Raw genomic sequence first — 16776 nt, 5'->3', positions numbered from 1 at the left:
CATGCCATCAGGCTGTGCTTGCCCTCTCTTTGGAACCTGCTTGGCCTCCCCAGGCTCTTAGGGTTACATCTTCGTTTTGCCTGCTGCTGTTTGCAAAGGCTGCAATCACGCAGTTTTCGCAGGCGGCTTTGTCTAGTTGTCGTCCTATGTCGGACTTGTTGGTTCTCTGGTGCGGCCATTCTTGGCCTTATCAGAAGGGTCGTGTCGGGGGTTAGGGATTCCGCTGGTCAAGGCGGGCCATTGGTGCCAGCTTCTGGGCCAACGTTGCTCTTGGAGCCGGCGTCGTCTGGTCGGCGTGGTGAACACTCTGTTTGGCGGTCGGCTTCTTGTAAGGGGCGTCGGCCTTTTTTGCGGTCGGATTCTCGTAAGGGGTCATCGACCCTTTTGTGGTTCGCCCCATTGCATTGACGGGACAATGGGGGGGGGGGGTGGCTCGCTTGGTTTGCTCGCACTTGGTCCCCGATCTGTGGGTGTTTTCGGTCATGTCGTCCTGCCTGTTGTGGTGTTGGACAGCTCCTCCTCCTCCTTCAGGGGGTCCGGGGCTGGGGGGGACAGGCTTCTTCCCCTGCACTTTGTTGGGTCATCTTGGAGTGGGTGCGCTTGGGCGTGGTCGAAATGACCCCGTACCTGAGGTGGATTTCCCGCCTGTTTCCAGTGCTGAAATGGGACTGTGCAGATCTGTGGTTCATTCTGGATTTGTCCCATCTAAACCCCCAAATTCCTTCCTCTCCTTTCAGATGACTACTGTCTCAGGTCCAGCTTCTGTTGGAGCCGGGTGCCTGGATGGTGTTCCGGGACCTCAAGGATACGTATTAGCATATTCCTATTCATCTGGGGTTCAAGGACTGGTTAGGTTTCGTGGTGGGGCATCAGGTTTACTGCTTTCATTGCATTTTGGCTTGAATCTGGCACCTCGCGTATTCATACATCTTATCCGGGTTGTGGTGACCCGTCTGATTCTGTTAGGTTATCTCTTCTTGAGGTTATCTTGAGATGATTTCTGGGCTTAGCGTCCCCGCAGCCCAGTCCTCGACGGGGCCTCCTTTTTGTCACATACCCCCAGGAAGCAGCCCGTAGCAGCTGTCTAGCTCCCAGGTACCTATTTACTGCTAGGTGAATAGGGGCGTCAGGGTGCAAGAAACTCTGCCTATTTGTTTCCGCCTCCACCGGGGATCGAACCTGGAATCACAGGGATTCGGGTCCTGGTCTACCTCATCGACTGGCTGGTGTGGGCTCCCAGTTGGTTCGCTTGTCTGCTCGCCAGGGGTGTGGTTCTTTCCCAGCTCCTAGGAGAGGTGGCAGCAAACCAGGTGACCTTGGAAGGGTTCGAAATTACAAGAGAAGAGGTCAAGAGGCACCTATTGGAGCTGGACGTGAGAAAGGCTGTTGGACCGGACGGAATCTTACCATGGGTATTGAAAGAATGTGCAGGAGCACTTTGTTTGCCATTCTCCATATTGTACAGTAGGTCACTGGAAACGGGAGACCTACCAGAAATAGAGAAGACGGCTAATGTAGTCCCAATATACAAAAAGGGTGACAGACAAGAGGCAGTGAACTACAAACCAGTGTCCTTAACTTGTATACCATGCATGATGATGGAGAAGATCGTGAGAAAAAACCTAGAAGATGAACACATCTGGAGAGAAGGGACTTTGTGACAACCCATCAACATGGGTTCAGGGAGGGTAATTCTTGCCTTATAGGCTTAATAGAATTATACGATCAGGTGACAAAGATTAAGCAAGAAGGAGAAGGATGGGCGGACTGCATTTTTTTGGACTGTCGGGAAGCCTTTGACACAGTACCCCATAAAAGGCTGATGCATAAGCTGGAGAAACAGGCAGGAGTAACTGGTAGGTACTCTAGTGGATGAGGGAATACCTAAGCAATAGGAAGCAGAGAGTTACAGTGAGGGGTAAGACCTCAGAGTGGCGTGAAGTCACCAGTGGAGTCCCACAGGGCTCTGTACTCGGACCTATCCTGTTTCTGATATACGTAAATGATCTCCCAGAGGGTATAAACTCATTCCTCTCAATGTTTGCTGACGACGCCAAAATTTTGAGAAGGATTAAGACAGAGGAGGACAGCTTGAGGCTTCAAGAAGACCTGAACAAGCTGCAGGAATGGTCGAACAAATGGTTGTTAGAGTTTAACCCAAGCAAATGTAATGTAATGAAGATAGGTGTAGGGAGGAGAAGAGCAGATACAAGATATCATTTGGGAGATGAAATACTTCAAGAGTCAGGGAGAGAAAGACCTGGGGTTGATATCACGCCAAACCTGTCACCTGGAGCTCATATCAAGAGGATAACATCAGCGGCATATGCCAGGTTGGCTAACATAAGAATGGCGTAAGGAATCTTTCAGAACATTATAAACCACATATGTCAGACCAATCCTGGAGTATGCTGCTTCAGCATGGAGTCCATATTTAGTAAAACATAAGACTAAACTGGAAAAGGTTCAAAGGTTTGCCACCAGACTAGTACCCGAACTGAGGAGTATGAGCTACAAGGAAAGACTACGGGAATTAAACCTCACGTCACTGGGAGACAGAAGAGTTAGAGGGGACATGATCACCACATACAAGATTCTCAGAGGAATTGATAGGGTAGATATGGACAGACTATTTAACACAAGGAGCACACACACTAGGGGGGACAGGTGGAAATTGAGTGCCCAAATGAGCCGTAGAGACGTTAGAAAGAATTTTTTCAATGTCAGAGTAGTAAACAAATGGAATGCATTAGGACTCCATACACAGCTTTAAGTGTAGATATGATAGAGCCCAGTAGGCTCAGGAATCTGTACACCAGTTGAGTGACAGTTGAAAGGTGAGACCAAAGAGCCAGAGCTCAACCCCCGCAAGCACTATTAGGGGAGCGCGGCGCACGCATGCACGCACGTGTAAGACCAATCCTGGAGTATGCGGCCCCAGCATGGAGCCCGTACCTTGTCAAGCACAAGACGAAGCTAGAAAAAGTTCAAAGATATGCCACTAGACTAGTCCCAGAACTATGATGCATGAATTACGAGGAAAGGTTGAGGGAAATGCACCTTACGACACTGGAAGACAGAAGAGTAAGGGGAGACATGATCACTACCTACAAAATCCTCAGGGGAATCAACCGGGTAGACAAGGATAAACTATTCAACACCAGGAATACTAATCCAGGGGGGGGGGATAGTAGTTAGTAACAGTTGATTGATTGACAGTTGAGAGGTGGGCCGAAAGAGCAGAGCTCAACCCCCACAAGCACAACTAGGTGAATACACATACACACACAAATTTTAAGCATAGTAAACATTATCCTAATTGGATAGTAATGTACTCATAGTTTTTGTCAATTATGTGCTCACATATCAAGTTATTCAACACACATACTACAGTAAATACATGAGAACAAGTAATAAGTAATCCAAGCAACAATGAAGGTGAAGACTGGAGTGGTGTGTGTTGTACTATATTGTCAGCACAATAAACAAGAGGTGTTATCGGGTGCTGGCCCAGATCACAAACACCGACCTTTCATACCTCCTCCAACCAGTAACAAGTTATATATTTATATGTGTTTCAGTTTTCCTTACATATGCATACAAATTAATAATTCTGTGAAGAAACATTTTATTTTCTGTTATTGCACAGAGGCAGGTATGCCCATATTTCAAGAACCGCACATTGAGGGTTAAGAAAAAATACGAGTAAAGAAAATAAAAAATTGCATTCCATTCTTTAATTACATAACCTTAAAGGAACAGATTAAAATTATGGTAATGTATAAAATAAGTTGTGTTACTGTACTTGGGTAACCTGTTTGATTAACAGTTGTAAATGTTATTTAATGTAAGATATGATTATTAATCTTCCAAATCCTGACTTTGCAGGTTGTGATAGTTCGGGGGATTCGGCTCGTTGGTGTGTTGACTTCCTGAAGACAGTCATGACACAAACTCCTCACACCTGGGCCAACCATACACTGCAGTGTTTCCCTTCAGTGATAGCAGACTTCTACCACCAGTGTGCAGCGCCGCGGGAAAACATGCACACCTTGAAGGTGTGTGTTGAGGGTTTCACTGCATTGATTAAATGATGAATTTCAGCCGTTCTGTTTAGGTAGTACTTATAGTAATGGTGAGGACCATCGTACATATATTGACATAAAGGCAATTTGAAAGTAGAAATTGTACAGTACAGTACTATTGAATTTGGACAAACTGGAGAAGCTTTTGTACTGATTTTGCAAAGAAAACTTAACCTTCCAAGGCCTAATACACACCATTGGAGTCCTAATACAGTACATATCTGTACTATACTAGGCCTAATAATTTTTGTTTGGTTTTTAGCTTCATTTTTTCGGTCTCTATAAAGTGAACAATGCCCATTTCTACTAACTGTTTACGTCTATGTATGTACGATGGTCCACATAGTTACAAAAAATACTATCAAAATAGGAGGATGGGTTGATGAATTTATGTCATTTGTCATATAATTGAATAATCTTTAAACTCTTTGCAAATGTTTTATTTACGCATGACCGCATTAATAGTATAACAAGTAGATTTTCCTACTTATTTATGAAGGCTTTTACTGCCAAAATTGTAATCCAAATGTGGTCATTTTTTATTTTTAACACTTCCGCGCTCTCGGCCTGCGAGCGCTGCACTATTCCAGGTGGGTTTGGGCATTCTGCGGGAGTGCGCGGTAATTTTGAAAAGTGTATACTATTTTCAACTTTGTTACCTCAGTTCTCGTCCATGGTTTTCAATTTGGTATCATTATGTTCGCAATAGAATTCTCTACAGAACTAAAGGCATATAAAGTCCAAAAGCCCGGCGTACCATCCGCAACAAATAGAAAAAGTGAGAACGTGTTACCCCGGGAGCGCGCAAGAGCGATAAAATGTGTACACTCTTTTCACTTTGGTCACCTCAATTCTCATCCTAGGTCTTTCATTTTGGAAATGTGTAAATATATGTTTATGATTTTACTTATTATATTTGTAATAAGTTTTATATATGAATAATTGTGAATATGAGCTTGCCATCACAGATATGAGAAAATTACTGTAATATACCGTGTAATTACGCTAAGAAAAGACAGAAATGTTCTCATGGAGAATAAGGTTGTGGTGTGTGAGGAATTTAACAAGAGATTCAAAGAGGTCTTTTAGACAGAACCAGTGAGTAGACCAAGGGTGTGATGACAAAAGGATAAACACAACATTGGAGTCATTGAGAAGGAAGAAGAAAGACCTCTGATGAAACTTGATGTAATAAAGGCCGGAAGGCCATAGCCGATATTGCCATGACTGCTAAATGTTTCTCAGGAAATATGTACTGCATTATTATATACTATACAATATTAAAGACTGAATAATTCCAGGATGTTTTGAAAGTGGCAAACATTGTGGTGACATTCAAGTAAGGGAAGAGAAAGGAATCCCTATAATACTGACTAGTTTCTCTAATATGGATTTCCTGCAAAGTATTGGCAAACAAATTAGAAAGCAAATAGTGTAGCATACAGGTGGAACAAACTTTCAACAGATGGACAGGAAGGTTTTAAATTTGGTCTAACAAACCTGATAGTCTTCTAAAATAAAAAGAGGAGGAGAAAGGATTAAAATGCCGAAGATGCCTTTGATCCTCACTAATATGGAGAGGTAAGCTGGAATAACTGGAAGGATGTTGCAATGAATATTGGAGTACTTAACTAGACTGGAAACAGTGGATTTTAACCTGGTAGGAAATGTCAGAGTGAAGGAAAGAATAAACCAGGTTTCTCCAGGCTCGGTCCTGGGACCTGTACTGTTGTTGATGTACGTTAATGAGTTGTACCTGAATTGGGCAGTTTCTGCACATGAGTGTTGCAGATGATGCAAAACTGTCAGTGAGCTTAAATGTGAGCTATAGGAGGATCTACAGATGCTGTAGGAGTAGGACAACAAGTGGGTGCTACAGCTCAAATTCATTGAGCACAAAATATTGAAGATGGGGGGGGGGGGGGAAAGAGACTGGAAGGGATACTAAACGTTAAATACAAATATTGAATCAGAAAGGGAAAAATAAAATTTGTTAGATTTAACATTGTACTAACACATAAGTACACATAAATAGGAAAACATCATTATTCACAAAATTTGCTAGCACTGCTAATAAACCAATCAGTGTAATTTTTTATTTTCTAGTAATGAAAGTAATGTCAAGAAATAAAAGTCTAGTTCAGTTTTGGTGCAGAATTTTACTTATGAGGGGAATTAATTGTACAATTTATTTAATTTACAGAAAGCAGTTGAGGAGGAATACAGGAAATGGAAGTCTATGAGCAATGAAAATGACATTATTGCCCATTTCTCCCTTCAACACAACACTTCTCCATTGTTTCTGTGTCTTCTCTTCAAGATGGTGTTGGATACTGACAGAGTACCTCATATTGCTTACAAGTAAGTTGTCAAATATTTATTATATATATATACACACGTATGACAGTGTGAGACCACGAAGGAAGGATTAAGACAGGAGGTACTTTTGTATTTAATAAAACATCTTAGAAGGATGGATTTCAGTGAGAGAGAGAGAGAGAGAAGATTAAGCCACCCAAAAGGTGGCTTGGGCATGAATAGCCCATAAGTGTGGCCCTTTTGAGCCATTTCCAGTATCAATAGATGATACTGGAGATCTGTGGAGGTGTGACTGCACTCTGCGTGACGGGAGATGTCTCCCGTGGGATTTCAGTTTTGTAGGTGTGGATATATAGGCAGGAAAGAGGTGAGGTACAATGTCTTTAATGAGATAATGGGAAATTAATAAGGCATTATTAAGATAATTGTGTATCAATGATCCTACTCAAATCATTGATCAATCAAAAATGTATCTAAATTATACAAACCACTGCTAATGTTCAAATTACTTGATTTTGTAATTTGTATTAACCTCTGTGATGCGTCACATTTATTATGAAATTTTCTGTGTGCCAAAAATCAAGTGTGCAAAATTTTGTTTTTTTCATAAAATGATAAATTCCCTTCCCTGAACATGTACATATAAAAAATGTATTAACATTTATTTTTTTCTGTGTATTTTCAATGCTTTATAATTATTTTTTGTATCTGATGCATAAGAGCCAAAATAGGAATAAGAGCCTCGTTGGATGTAGAGTCACTGTTTACCAACTTGCCTGTGGATGAAACAATTGGGATGATGGTGGACAGAGTGTATCGTTATCCGGCTTGTACTCCTCTTGACATACCAGAAAACATACTAAGGAAACTACTCCAAGCCTGCACTAAAGAGGCACCTTTCTTGAGCCCAGATGTATAAGCAAGTAGATGGGGTCGCCATGGGTTCCCCCCTCTAGGTGTCCTGTTTGCAAACTTCTATGTGGGTACCGTCTAGCATAGGGTCTTTGTTGAAGTGAACTTGAAACTCGCCATATACTGCAGGTATGTTGACATTTTTATGTAGGTACCTGATGCCAGACGTCTGCAGCAGCTGAAGGAGGCATTTGAGCGGAATTCTGTGTTGAGTTTCACTTATGAGATGGAGAATAATGGGAAGCTGCCCTTTCTAGATGTAACAGTCACAGAAAGGAACGGAGGCTTCCACACTGCAGTCTACACTAAGGAAACAAACATAGGAATGTGCCTCAATGCCAATAGTTACTGCCCAGACAGGTACAAGAGGAGTGTTGCTAATGCTTACGTCGACACCTGGATCTTATTAATACAGAACGCTTCCTTCCTACCAACTGGTGGATCAGAGGCGGACTGCCTCAGACTGCTGCCTGATATTAAACTCTTGTTGTTTACTGACTGTGAAAGCCTGATTGACTGTAAATGGCTGATTGACTGTAAATGGCTGATTGACTGTAAATGGCTGAATGATTGTAAATGCATAAATGACTGTAAATGCCTAACCGGTTGCTACCACAACTGTGAATGCTTGAAATGCATGACTGACTTGTGACTGAAACAGAGGCAGTGAAATGTTTTAAAGGAAAATTGGAACCAGTGATGTAGATATGAATGCGCGAGCAGGGGAAGATCTCGCCATCTCTTCCCTCCTCCTCCTCCTCCACTCTCCCTATACACCAACATTGCTCCTCCCTCCCTCCTCCCCGTCTCCCATACGCCAACAAGAGTCCTCAGTGCAGTTAAATGTTCACTTATTTTATTTATGGTTTATATTTATACCTGATTGTTTTATGTATGAAAAATATGAGTAGTATTCTGTGTAAAATGTATTTTAAAGTTATTTTTGGGCTTGTGGAACAGATTAATTCAATTTACATTATTTCTTATGGGAAAATTCGTTGTGGTTGACAAATTTTTGGATGACGACATATCTCTGGGAATGGATTACGATCGTGAACAAAGGTACCACTGTATATATGTCAAGTTGAGAACCATATTGCCACAAATGTATTAACTTAACACATGAGAGGACGGAGCCTAGCAATGTAATAGTTGAAACAAATCTCTGTTGATTCTGTAATGCTTTGCATCCTGATTTAATAACTTACCATCTCATTCCCAGAAAGTTTTTTTTTTTTATACAGAGCTTACTGCAACACTTTCTAATTTAGGCTCTGTAATACCTGTCATATGTTGAGAACTTGTTACCTTAATGCACTGTTTATATTCTAGATGAAATGCAGTACATTAAGGTATATTTAATATGCAGAAGACCATTCAGAATATGCAGTAGATATTGTGGTTAAGGTATTTGTGAATATTTGTATTTACAATGGTAAAAATTGTGCTGTTCAGTTGGACAGAAATGGTTGTTTTATATTGGATGCTGTCTCCAGTTATAGACTTTTCAGAATTGTATTTGTTTATCCAGGGTATTGGAACGCGTTGGGCCCCGGCAACTGGCCGCACATGTTCGAACACTTTGTGACTTCCTGGTTCTGGAGTTTTCAAACAGTGCTGGCGGGCAACACGTCACCAAGTATGTTGAAACAATGAATGCCATCATCTGGGTCTACAACATAGTGCCCATTGATCGTCTTATGCTCTGTTTGGTGAGTAAGATACCTTTGGTAATGATGCTCAAAAATTACATGAATATGTGCATTGGAAATGGGAAAATGTTGAAAGATTTTTAGTAGACATTATGATTTAATCCAGACTCTTGCCAAAAGAAGCATCAGAGCAACTGCTCAGTAAGCATTTGATATTGCACAATGTGATATTTTTAAGTTGCAGAACAAAATTTCCTCTGCATAATGTGTTTAATGCATTAGTTTTGTTTAGTTTAATAACTACAGTATTAATGTTTTCAGTCTATTATACTGAAGACTTCATAATAAATTTGTTTTCATTCTTTTAAACCCCCCCCCCCCATTCTGACCACCTTCATGTGATGGGGCATTTTGTATTTCGCTTACCCAGAGGGCAGTTGATTGTGAGGCGAAGCACTTTTTTTTCTCTTAAGCTAAAGAACAGGAGATAGACCAATAATATTCCATTTTTAATGGATGATCTCTTTATGGCCCCAGAACACTCAAGTTCATATTTGAAGGTGAGTGTCCTAAGCAGCATAAATGTTAGATGAACTTTTCCTTTTTATGACACCAGTGATGTTGCTGTGGAGCTATACATTTTATTAATTAATTCTTTGTTCCTTAAAATCATTTAATAACCCAACCCCACACATAGAAAGTGAAATGAGTGGTGACATATCAGTCTGTCCTGAACCTTTACCAAGTTATGATAAGGGTCCAGGACAGACCACAACATTATCTTTTATTTCATGTGTGTAGGTTTTTGTTTCAGCCACATTACCTTTTGGAAAAAGTGTTTTGATGATTCCAAGGATCAGTGTCCCTGCAGCACAGTCTCCAGGCATCCTGGTTGGTGGTCTGGTCAACTATGATGTTTTACTCAGCAATTTGCAGCTGACAAATGAGTTGGAGCCTAGTTGCTCAAATATTTCTTTGAAGTTGTTTATCAAGTTCTCTTTTTAACACTGTGAGAAGTCGGCTAGTTATGCACCTTATGTGTATAGGGAGAGTGTTTTATTGAATGAATTCTAGCAGTAAAAGATCTTTGCATGTTAATTGACTTATTTTCTGTATCACATGAACTGGATGATAGAGCAACGGTCTCGCTTCTTGCAGATTAGTGGTCATTCCCCAACCGTCCAAGTGTTAAGCACTGTTCCTTTCCTTCATCCTATCCTAAATCCTTATTATTATTCCTTTCAAGGCTACATAGGTGTAATGGCTTAGTGCTTTCTCCTGATAATTTCATCCTCATCTTACTGTACTTGTCTTGCTCCAGGCACTGCGAACTCAGGAAGGTAGCGAGGCGCATGTTTGCTTCTTCATCATCCAGCTGTTGCTTCTCAAACCGGCTGAATTGAGGAACCGTGTTCAAGAGTTTGTCAAGGAAAACTCCCCTGACCATTGGAAACAGAACAACTGGTAATGTTTTATTGAGTTTAAGATTTATTAACTGAATTTTGTCTTATTTGGGAGGGCTCCACCTAATTCTCCATGCTGTTGTAAGCCTATCAGGAACCGGAGGCCAAAACCTGCCCCTTTATAGTGGTGCAGGAAGTTGAGGATTCGAGATCACGTTAACCATTTAAAGCCACCAGACAGGCGAGCTAGGCATTACAGACAATTTGCAAGGTAAATGTAGTAGAAAAGAAGGACCAAAATGAACCATTTTGTTGTGAAGCAACCAGTTATCAACACACCCAACTACTCGATCCCCTCGCCTGACCTGATGTGTCAGTCATTTTGCCTGGTAATTACTTGGTGTTCTCAGGCACTCAGTAGACACTTCTCATTCTTGTGGTCCTGTAACTGCTTGCAATTGCTCAGAGTAGTAATTACCTGAGTGTAGTTACAGGATGAGAGCTACGCTCGTGGTGTCCCGTCTTCCCAGCACTCTGTCATATAATGCTTTGAAATTACTGACGGTTTTGGCCTCCACCACCTTCAAGTGTAGTGGAGCACTTGTATTTCTGCTGAAGATTCTATCTGCCTCAGCAATATGAGCATGTGCTGCTGATGGTCCTGGTGACATTCAAAGTCAACCCATTCTCTTGAAATGTTAGTAGTAGTAGGCATCCTTCAGTCTCGGGAGACTATGGAGTTGCGCCCTAGTTGTCAATCCTGGTGCAGCGTCTGGTGTGACTGATGAGGCCAATCCGAAAGTGGCAGTCCATCCCACACCGAGCACAAACGAAGTCCGATTCTGGTCTGTCTTCCTGGCTACCGGCTTTCCTTCTCTGTCTCTTTGCCTCCGATTCCTTGGCAAGTGACTCCTCGAACTTGGAGAGACCTCTTTGAACAGAACAGGCTAAACGGTCTGCAGCCAGTATCTCCCATATAGCAAGATCAACGTCCATGGCTTTCAGGTCCCTCTTGCTTCAGGTCTTTGTACCGTAGCTGGGGCTTGCCTGTTGGACGCTTTCCCTGCATCAGCTCTCGATACAGGAGATCCTTGGGGATCCTGCCGTCGCCCATTCGCACAACGTGCCCGAGCCAGCGCATTCGTCTCTGTTTCAGCATTGTGTGCATGCTAGTGATTCTTGCTCTCTTCAAGACGTTGTTGTTTGTCACCTTGTCCTGCCAGGTGATGTCCAAGATGTGTCGAAGGCAGCGCATGTGGTAGGCATTCAACTGTTCCTGACGGGCGCGGAGTGTCCAAGACTCACTGCCATAAAGGAGAGTGCTCAGGACACAGGCTCTGTAAACCTGAATCTTAGTATACTCAGTTAGCCTATTGTTGGCCCACACTCTCTTTGTCAGTCTGGACATGGTAGTAGATGCCTTACCGATGCGTTTGTTTAGCTCCGTATCAAGAGAGAGGGAGTCAGAGATTGTGGATCCCAGGTACACGAAATCGTGAACGACTTCCAGTTTGGAATCGGAGATGCCGATATCAGGTGGGGAGTCCACTCCTTGTCCCATGACTTGTGTTTTCTTCAGGCTGATGGTGAGTCCGAAAGCCTGAGAGGCCTCGCTGAAGCGGATCATGAGCCGTTGGAGATCTTCGGCTGAGTGGGCAGTGACTGCTGCGTCGTCGGCAAATAGGAAGTCGCGCAGACACCTCAGCCGAACCTTTGTCTTGGCACTCAGCCTGGCAAGGTTAAAGAGCTTTCCATCCGACCTGGTCCGGAGATAAATGCCTTCCGTGACAGATCCGAAGGCGTGCCGCAGCATAACTGTGAAGAAAATCCTGAATAGGGTTGGAGCCAGTATGTAGACAATAAACATTACCGGTGCAAGAACTGAACCCTGTGGTACTCCACTCGTGACATTCCTCCAATCCAATACCTTGCCTCTGATTACGGCCCTCATTTTTCTGTCAGTTAGGAAATTTTTCATCCATGTTAGAAGCTTACCTGTCACTCCTCCAATATGTTCCAGTTTCCAGAACAACCTCTTGTGGGGAACTCTGTCGAAAGCCTTTTTTAGGTCCAGATAGATGCAGTCAACCCAATCATCTCTTTCCTGTAAAATCTCTGTGGCTCAATCATAAAAACTGAGTAAGTTCGTTCCACAGGATCTTCCAGATCGAAAACCATACTGTCTGTCTGATATTATATCATTTTTCTCCAGGTATTGTACCCATTTAGTTTTAATTATTTTTTCCAATATTTTGGCTATTACACTTGTCAATGATACAGGTCTATAATTAAGGGGGTCTTCCCTGCTTCCACTTTTGTAGATTGTAACTATGTTAGCCTTTTTCCACACATCATCTACGACTCCTGTACACAGGGATGCCTGAAAAATCAGTTGAAGTGGAATGCTGAGCTCAGGTGTACATTCTCTCAGAACCCATGGTGAAACTCCATCTGGACCAACTGCTTTGTTCTTACTTAGCTCCTTGATAATTTTTTCCACTTCATCTCTAGATACCTCTATGTGCTCTATGTTGTTCTCTGGAATTCTTATTGTGTCTAGTTCCCTGAAGATTTCATTTTGTACAAACACACTTTGGAACTTTTCGTTTAATGTTTCACACATTTCCTTTTCATTTTCTGTGAATCTATTTCCCATTTTCAACCTCGGAATATTATCCTTTACCTGCAATTTGTTGTTTATGAATTTATAAAATCGACCTGGTTCTGTTTTACATTTGTCTGCAATCCCTTTTTCAAAATTTCTTTCTGCCTCTCTCCTCACTGCCGTGTAGTTGTTTCTCGCATCTTTGTATCACTGGTATGTTTGGAGGTTTGGCCTCTTCCTGTATTGATTCCATTTTTGTGTCTTTTGGTCTCTGGCCCTCTCGCAGTTTCTGTTAAACCAATCCTGTTTCCTAGTTCTGCATCTCTGTTTTGGTATAATTTTTTTTGTGCCTTTATCATATATTTCACAAAACTTGACATACATCTCATTCACTTCCTTGCCTAGCAACAAGTCTGTCCAATTATACTCACTAAAATTTTTTCTAAGGTCGCCATAATGTTGCGCGACCTTAATGTTGTGGCTCTTCCCCGTTACCTGCACGCCACGGCCTCGGTGGCCGGGAACACGGTCGCCAGCCAGTTGTCTCGACATCGTGTTGAGGAGCGAGGGCTGACCGCCTCTCAGATAAATCCCTCTTATTTTGTCTTTGGGTAAATAGCTCCGGGGAGTCGAAGGGGCTCCCCCCAGAAAACCAGCGTTGAATGTAATGAAGCACCATTTTCTGGGCGAGACCCAGAAGCCCCCCGGCATCCCTCCACCCTCTCTCTCTCTCAGGTCGGCGTTTTTTTTGCGGTTTTGACATCCAGCTTCAGGACTGCAGAGTGGATAGCCGGTGCGGGGGTCTGGGGCTTTCCCTCCTGGGAAGGGGGTGGGGGTTGCACAGACAGCGGCGCGGCGACATGGTGATTTCATGCTTGTTTGCTCATTTTCATTTGGGGAGTTCTGTCCAACAGTTCGGCTTTCAGTAGCAATATTTTAACCTGAATAAAGGTTGTTTTGAGGCGCTTACTTTCTGGGTGCCTGACCCGGTCGATGGCAGACATAGAATGCTTCCAACCACACAAGGGTTTCTACTGGCCATTGCTCCTCATGCCTCTCTGAGGGGGGCCAGATTCTGGCTCGTGGTCTCCGGTAGGCCTAGAACTCCATGCGCATTGACTGATGCCAGGGTCTAATACATTCGTATCAGCCCAGTTAGCTCCAGGGTGCCTCTGGGTCTCACCTAGAAAATGGCATTTCATTACATTCAACGCTGGTTTTTACTGCACTTATTGTACCGTTATTTTCTGGGGCTGATACCTTGCCACCCTGTGGAAGTGACAAATAAAATAAGGATTTATGTATGCAGTTTTGCTGAATTCATTAAGCTGTAATGTTTGTATAATTTGCTCCTGCACTTCCATAGGTATGAGAAGCACATGGCTTTTCACCGCAAGTATCCTGAAAAGTTCTCTCCCGAGAGTATATTAGCAGAGCAAGGAACGCTTACTGCACAGTACCAGACTCTGCCCATTTACTTCTCAAATGTCTGCCTCAGGTTTTTACCAGTGAGTAACTCTTAATTTATGTCCTAGTTCTGATATTCCTAATTCATCCCTGGTTATCTCAAAGTCATCCAGCGCTGTTTGGTTTCGTCCCATTCCCCTCACTTCAGAAACTTATCCTTGCTCTATTACAAAGAACTGGAATCTCCTTTAGAGTTCCTCATAGTTCATTGTCTTTCTCAGTGCCATAACCTGTTCCTTAACTGTTTTCCTTCTGCTGTGGCTGTGAAGCTACATGGGTTAAGCTTTAGCTTCAGCTCTGGTGTTATTTTCAACCTGCCACTCTGCTTACCTTCCCACTCTTAACCCTTAAGCTGCGCATGGCATACATATATGACAGGACCCGATGGTACCATAAGTTCAGTTTCTCAAACTTGGCCAAATGCTTTCCAATTTTTTGTGCATAATCTATTGGCAAATCCTGCAACTTCGTCTAAATGATCACAAACATAACTTGAAAAATAAGAAAATAAAAAATAATTATAAAATTTGAGTATTCATTTTGTTATCGATTTGTTTGCAATAGAATTTCATATAGGTATTATGTGCATATAAGGTCCAAACGCATGCACCCCCCCCACCCCTAGTTTGATAGCTTGATAACATCAATTTTCATGTTACATCTTTCATTTTAGTATCAAATTGTTCGCAATATAAAGGCACACATTTTAAAACTAGTCCTATAATATTCAAACAATATATGGAATTTTAACAAATATTTTAATTTTGGACACTCATCACCACACTAGTATTTATAATCTTTCCAGTGTTCTAACCTCAATTGTGGTGCTACGTTGTTCATTATGGTATCAAGATGCTTGCAATCTAAAGGTGCTCATTTTAAAACTAGTCCATAATAATCGACCAATAAATGGAATTTTTAACAAATATGTTAATTTCTGATGCAAAATGCATCCCCACCGGACATCTGTAAGATTATTAATGGATGCAAACTGCGTCGTCGCTGGAGAAAAGTGTTAAATAATGACCACAGCGTATCCAGTCATAACTGGTATATGCTGGCTTGTGATGTAACCTAACCCCACACAAACAAAAACAAATGAGTCTCAATGTTTCAGTCCATTATGGAGCTCTTATAAAAGTCATGATAAAGTTCCAGGGTGGACTGAACATTCACTTTACTTCCTTTCATATGTGTGGGGTTGGGTTATCAGATTTTGGTAATGTTTGTGTGACTGGGCCATGTTGCATACTTGAATGTTTTTATTACTATATTCTCTGTTTTTTTTATTTTACTTCGCTCAGGTGCTGGACATCATCATTCACCGTTTCTTGGAACTCCATCAAGTGCACAAGAATTTGGAAACCATCCTAGAAAGACTTGGCATGCTTTACAAGTTCCATGGTAGGTTAGGGTATAATGTGTAGATATGTTGTTTAAAACCATTTTTCTTCTGTTTGATTATCAATATCATTGTATTTCTTGTTTTAATCACTACACAGCTGTTAAATGCTGACATCCCTATAGTGAGCAAAAAAAAAAAAAATATAAATGCAGAGACAATTTTTTTCCTTTGGACATTGTTAATTAGTATCAGGAAGAACAAATATCCAAGTCAAAAGTCTCTAGCTCCTGTGGCTTAGCTGTAGTGAGCTGGAGATGTTGCACTTACTTGGGTAGAAATGAGGCGAGGTGCCGCACGGGAATAACTTTGTCGACATATTTTCATCGGGCTTTACTTAAGTAATTTATTTTTTTCATGCTAACAGGTTGCCTTGATGTGTCAAAGGTGGTGTTCATTATGTATAACTTTAAAATATAAGTATGTATAGATATGAGTATAAATATATCCATACATATGGATATAAATATATCTATACATATGGTTATATTTATACTTGTATGTCCTTAATAATGGGTATAAATATATCCATAAGTATATAATAGTCCACACACAACTTGATAATATGCAAGCTATTGTGAGCTGTCTCTATTCAAAATAAGGGACATTATGGACATTGTTGATATTGAAAACTCTTCATGTCCATGGAGACTTTTCATCCTGGGTACCTAGAGCAATCACTTAACCCATTGACAGATTTATGTGACTGTTCTTGGTACCCAGGACAAAGCCTTCCCCACTTCCCAAGAGTTTTCACTGTCAACAATGTTAAATGCTTAGATAAAATAAGGAAATATTCTATATACAACTTACGACATATATCCTACACATAAAGAAATTCTGCAACTACTACTACTGGCTATTACTTCTAGCTATTATTACCTATACCATTACTACTACCTGTACAAGATGTTGCTAATATTACAATTAA

The 16776-nt window shown here is 41.6% G+C and overlaps 1 protein-coding gene across 1 annotated transcript in view; it reads left to right on the top strand.

Moving 5' to 3' along the window:
• MED23 (mediator complex subunit 23) overlaps positions 1 to 16776 on the top strand; it is a 67936-nt gene that overhangs the window by 30358 nt on the left and 20802 nt on the right. Inside the window, exons 16-21 of the mRNA XM_045738781.2 lie at positions 3889 to 4058; positions 6289 to 6446; positions 8848 to 9028; positions 10290 to 10432; positions 14343 to 14484; positions 15748 to 15847. Coding sequence (XP_045594737.1) covers positions 3889 to 4058; positions 6289 to 6446; positions 8848 to 9028; positions 10290 to 10432; positions 14343 to 14484; positions 15748 to 15847 — 894 coding nt within the window. The remainder of the gene's footprint in view (positions 1 to 3888; positions 4059 to 6288; positions 6447 to 8847; positions 9029 to 10289; positions 10433 to 14342; positions 14485 to 15747; positions 15848 to 16776) is intronic.

Source organism: Procambarus clarkii, chromosome 43, assembly GCF_040958095.1.
Source record: "Procambarus clarkii isolate CNS0578487 chromosome 43, FALCON_Pclarkii_2.0, whole genome shotgun sequence".
Classification (NCBI taxonomy): Eukaryota; Metazoa; Arthropoda; class Malacostraca; order Decapoda; family Cambaridae; genus Procambarus; species Procambarus clarkii.
The sequence above is the reverse complement of the archived record's forward strand: the minus strand, read 5'-3'. Positions and strand labels throughout refer to the sequence as shown.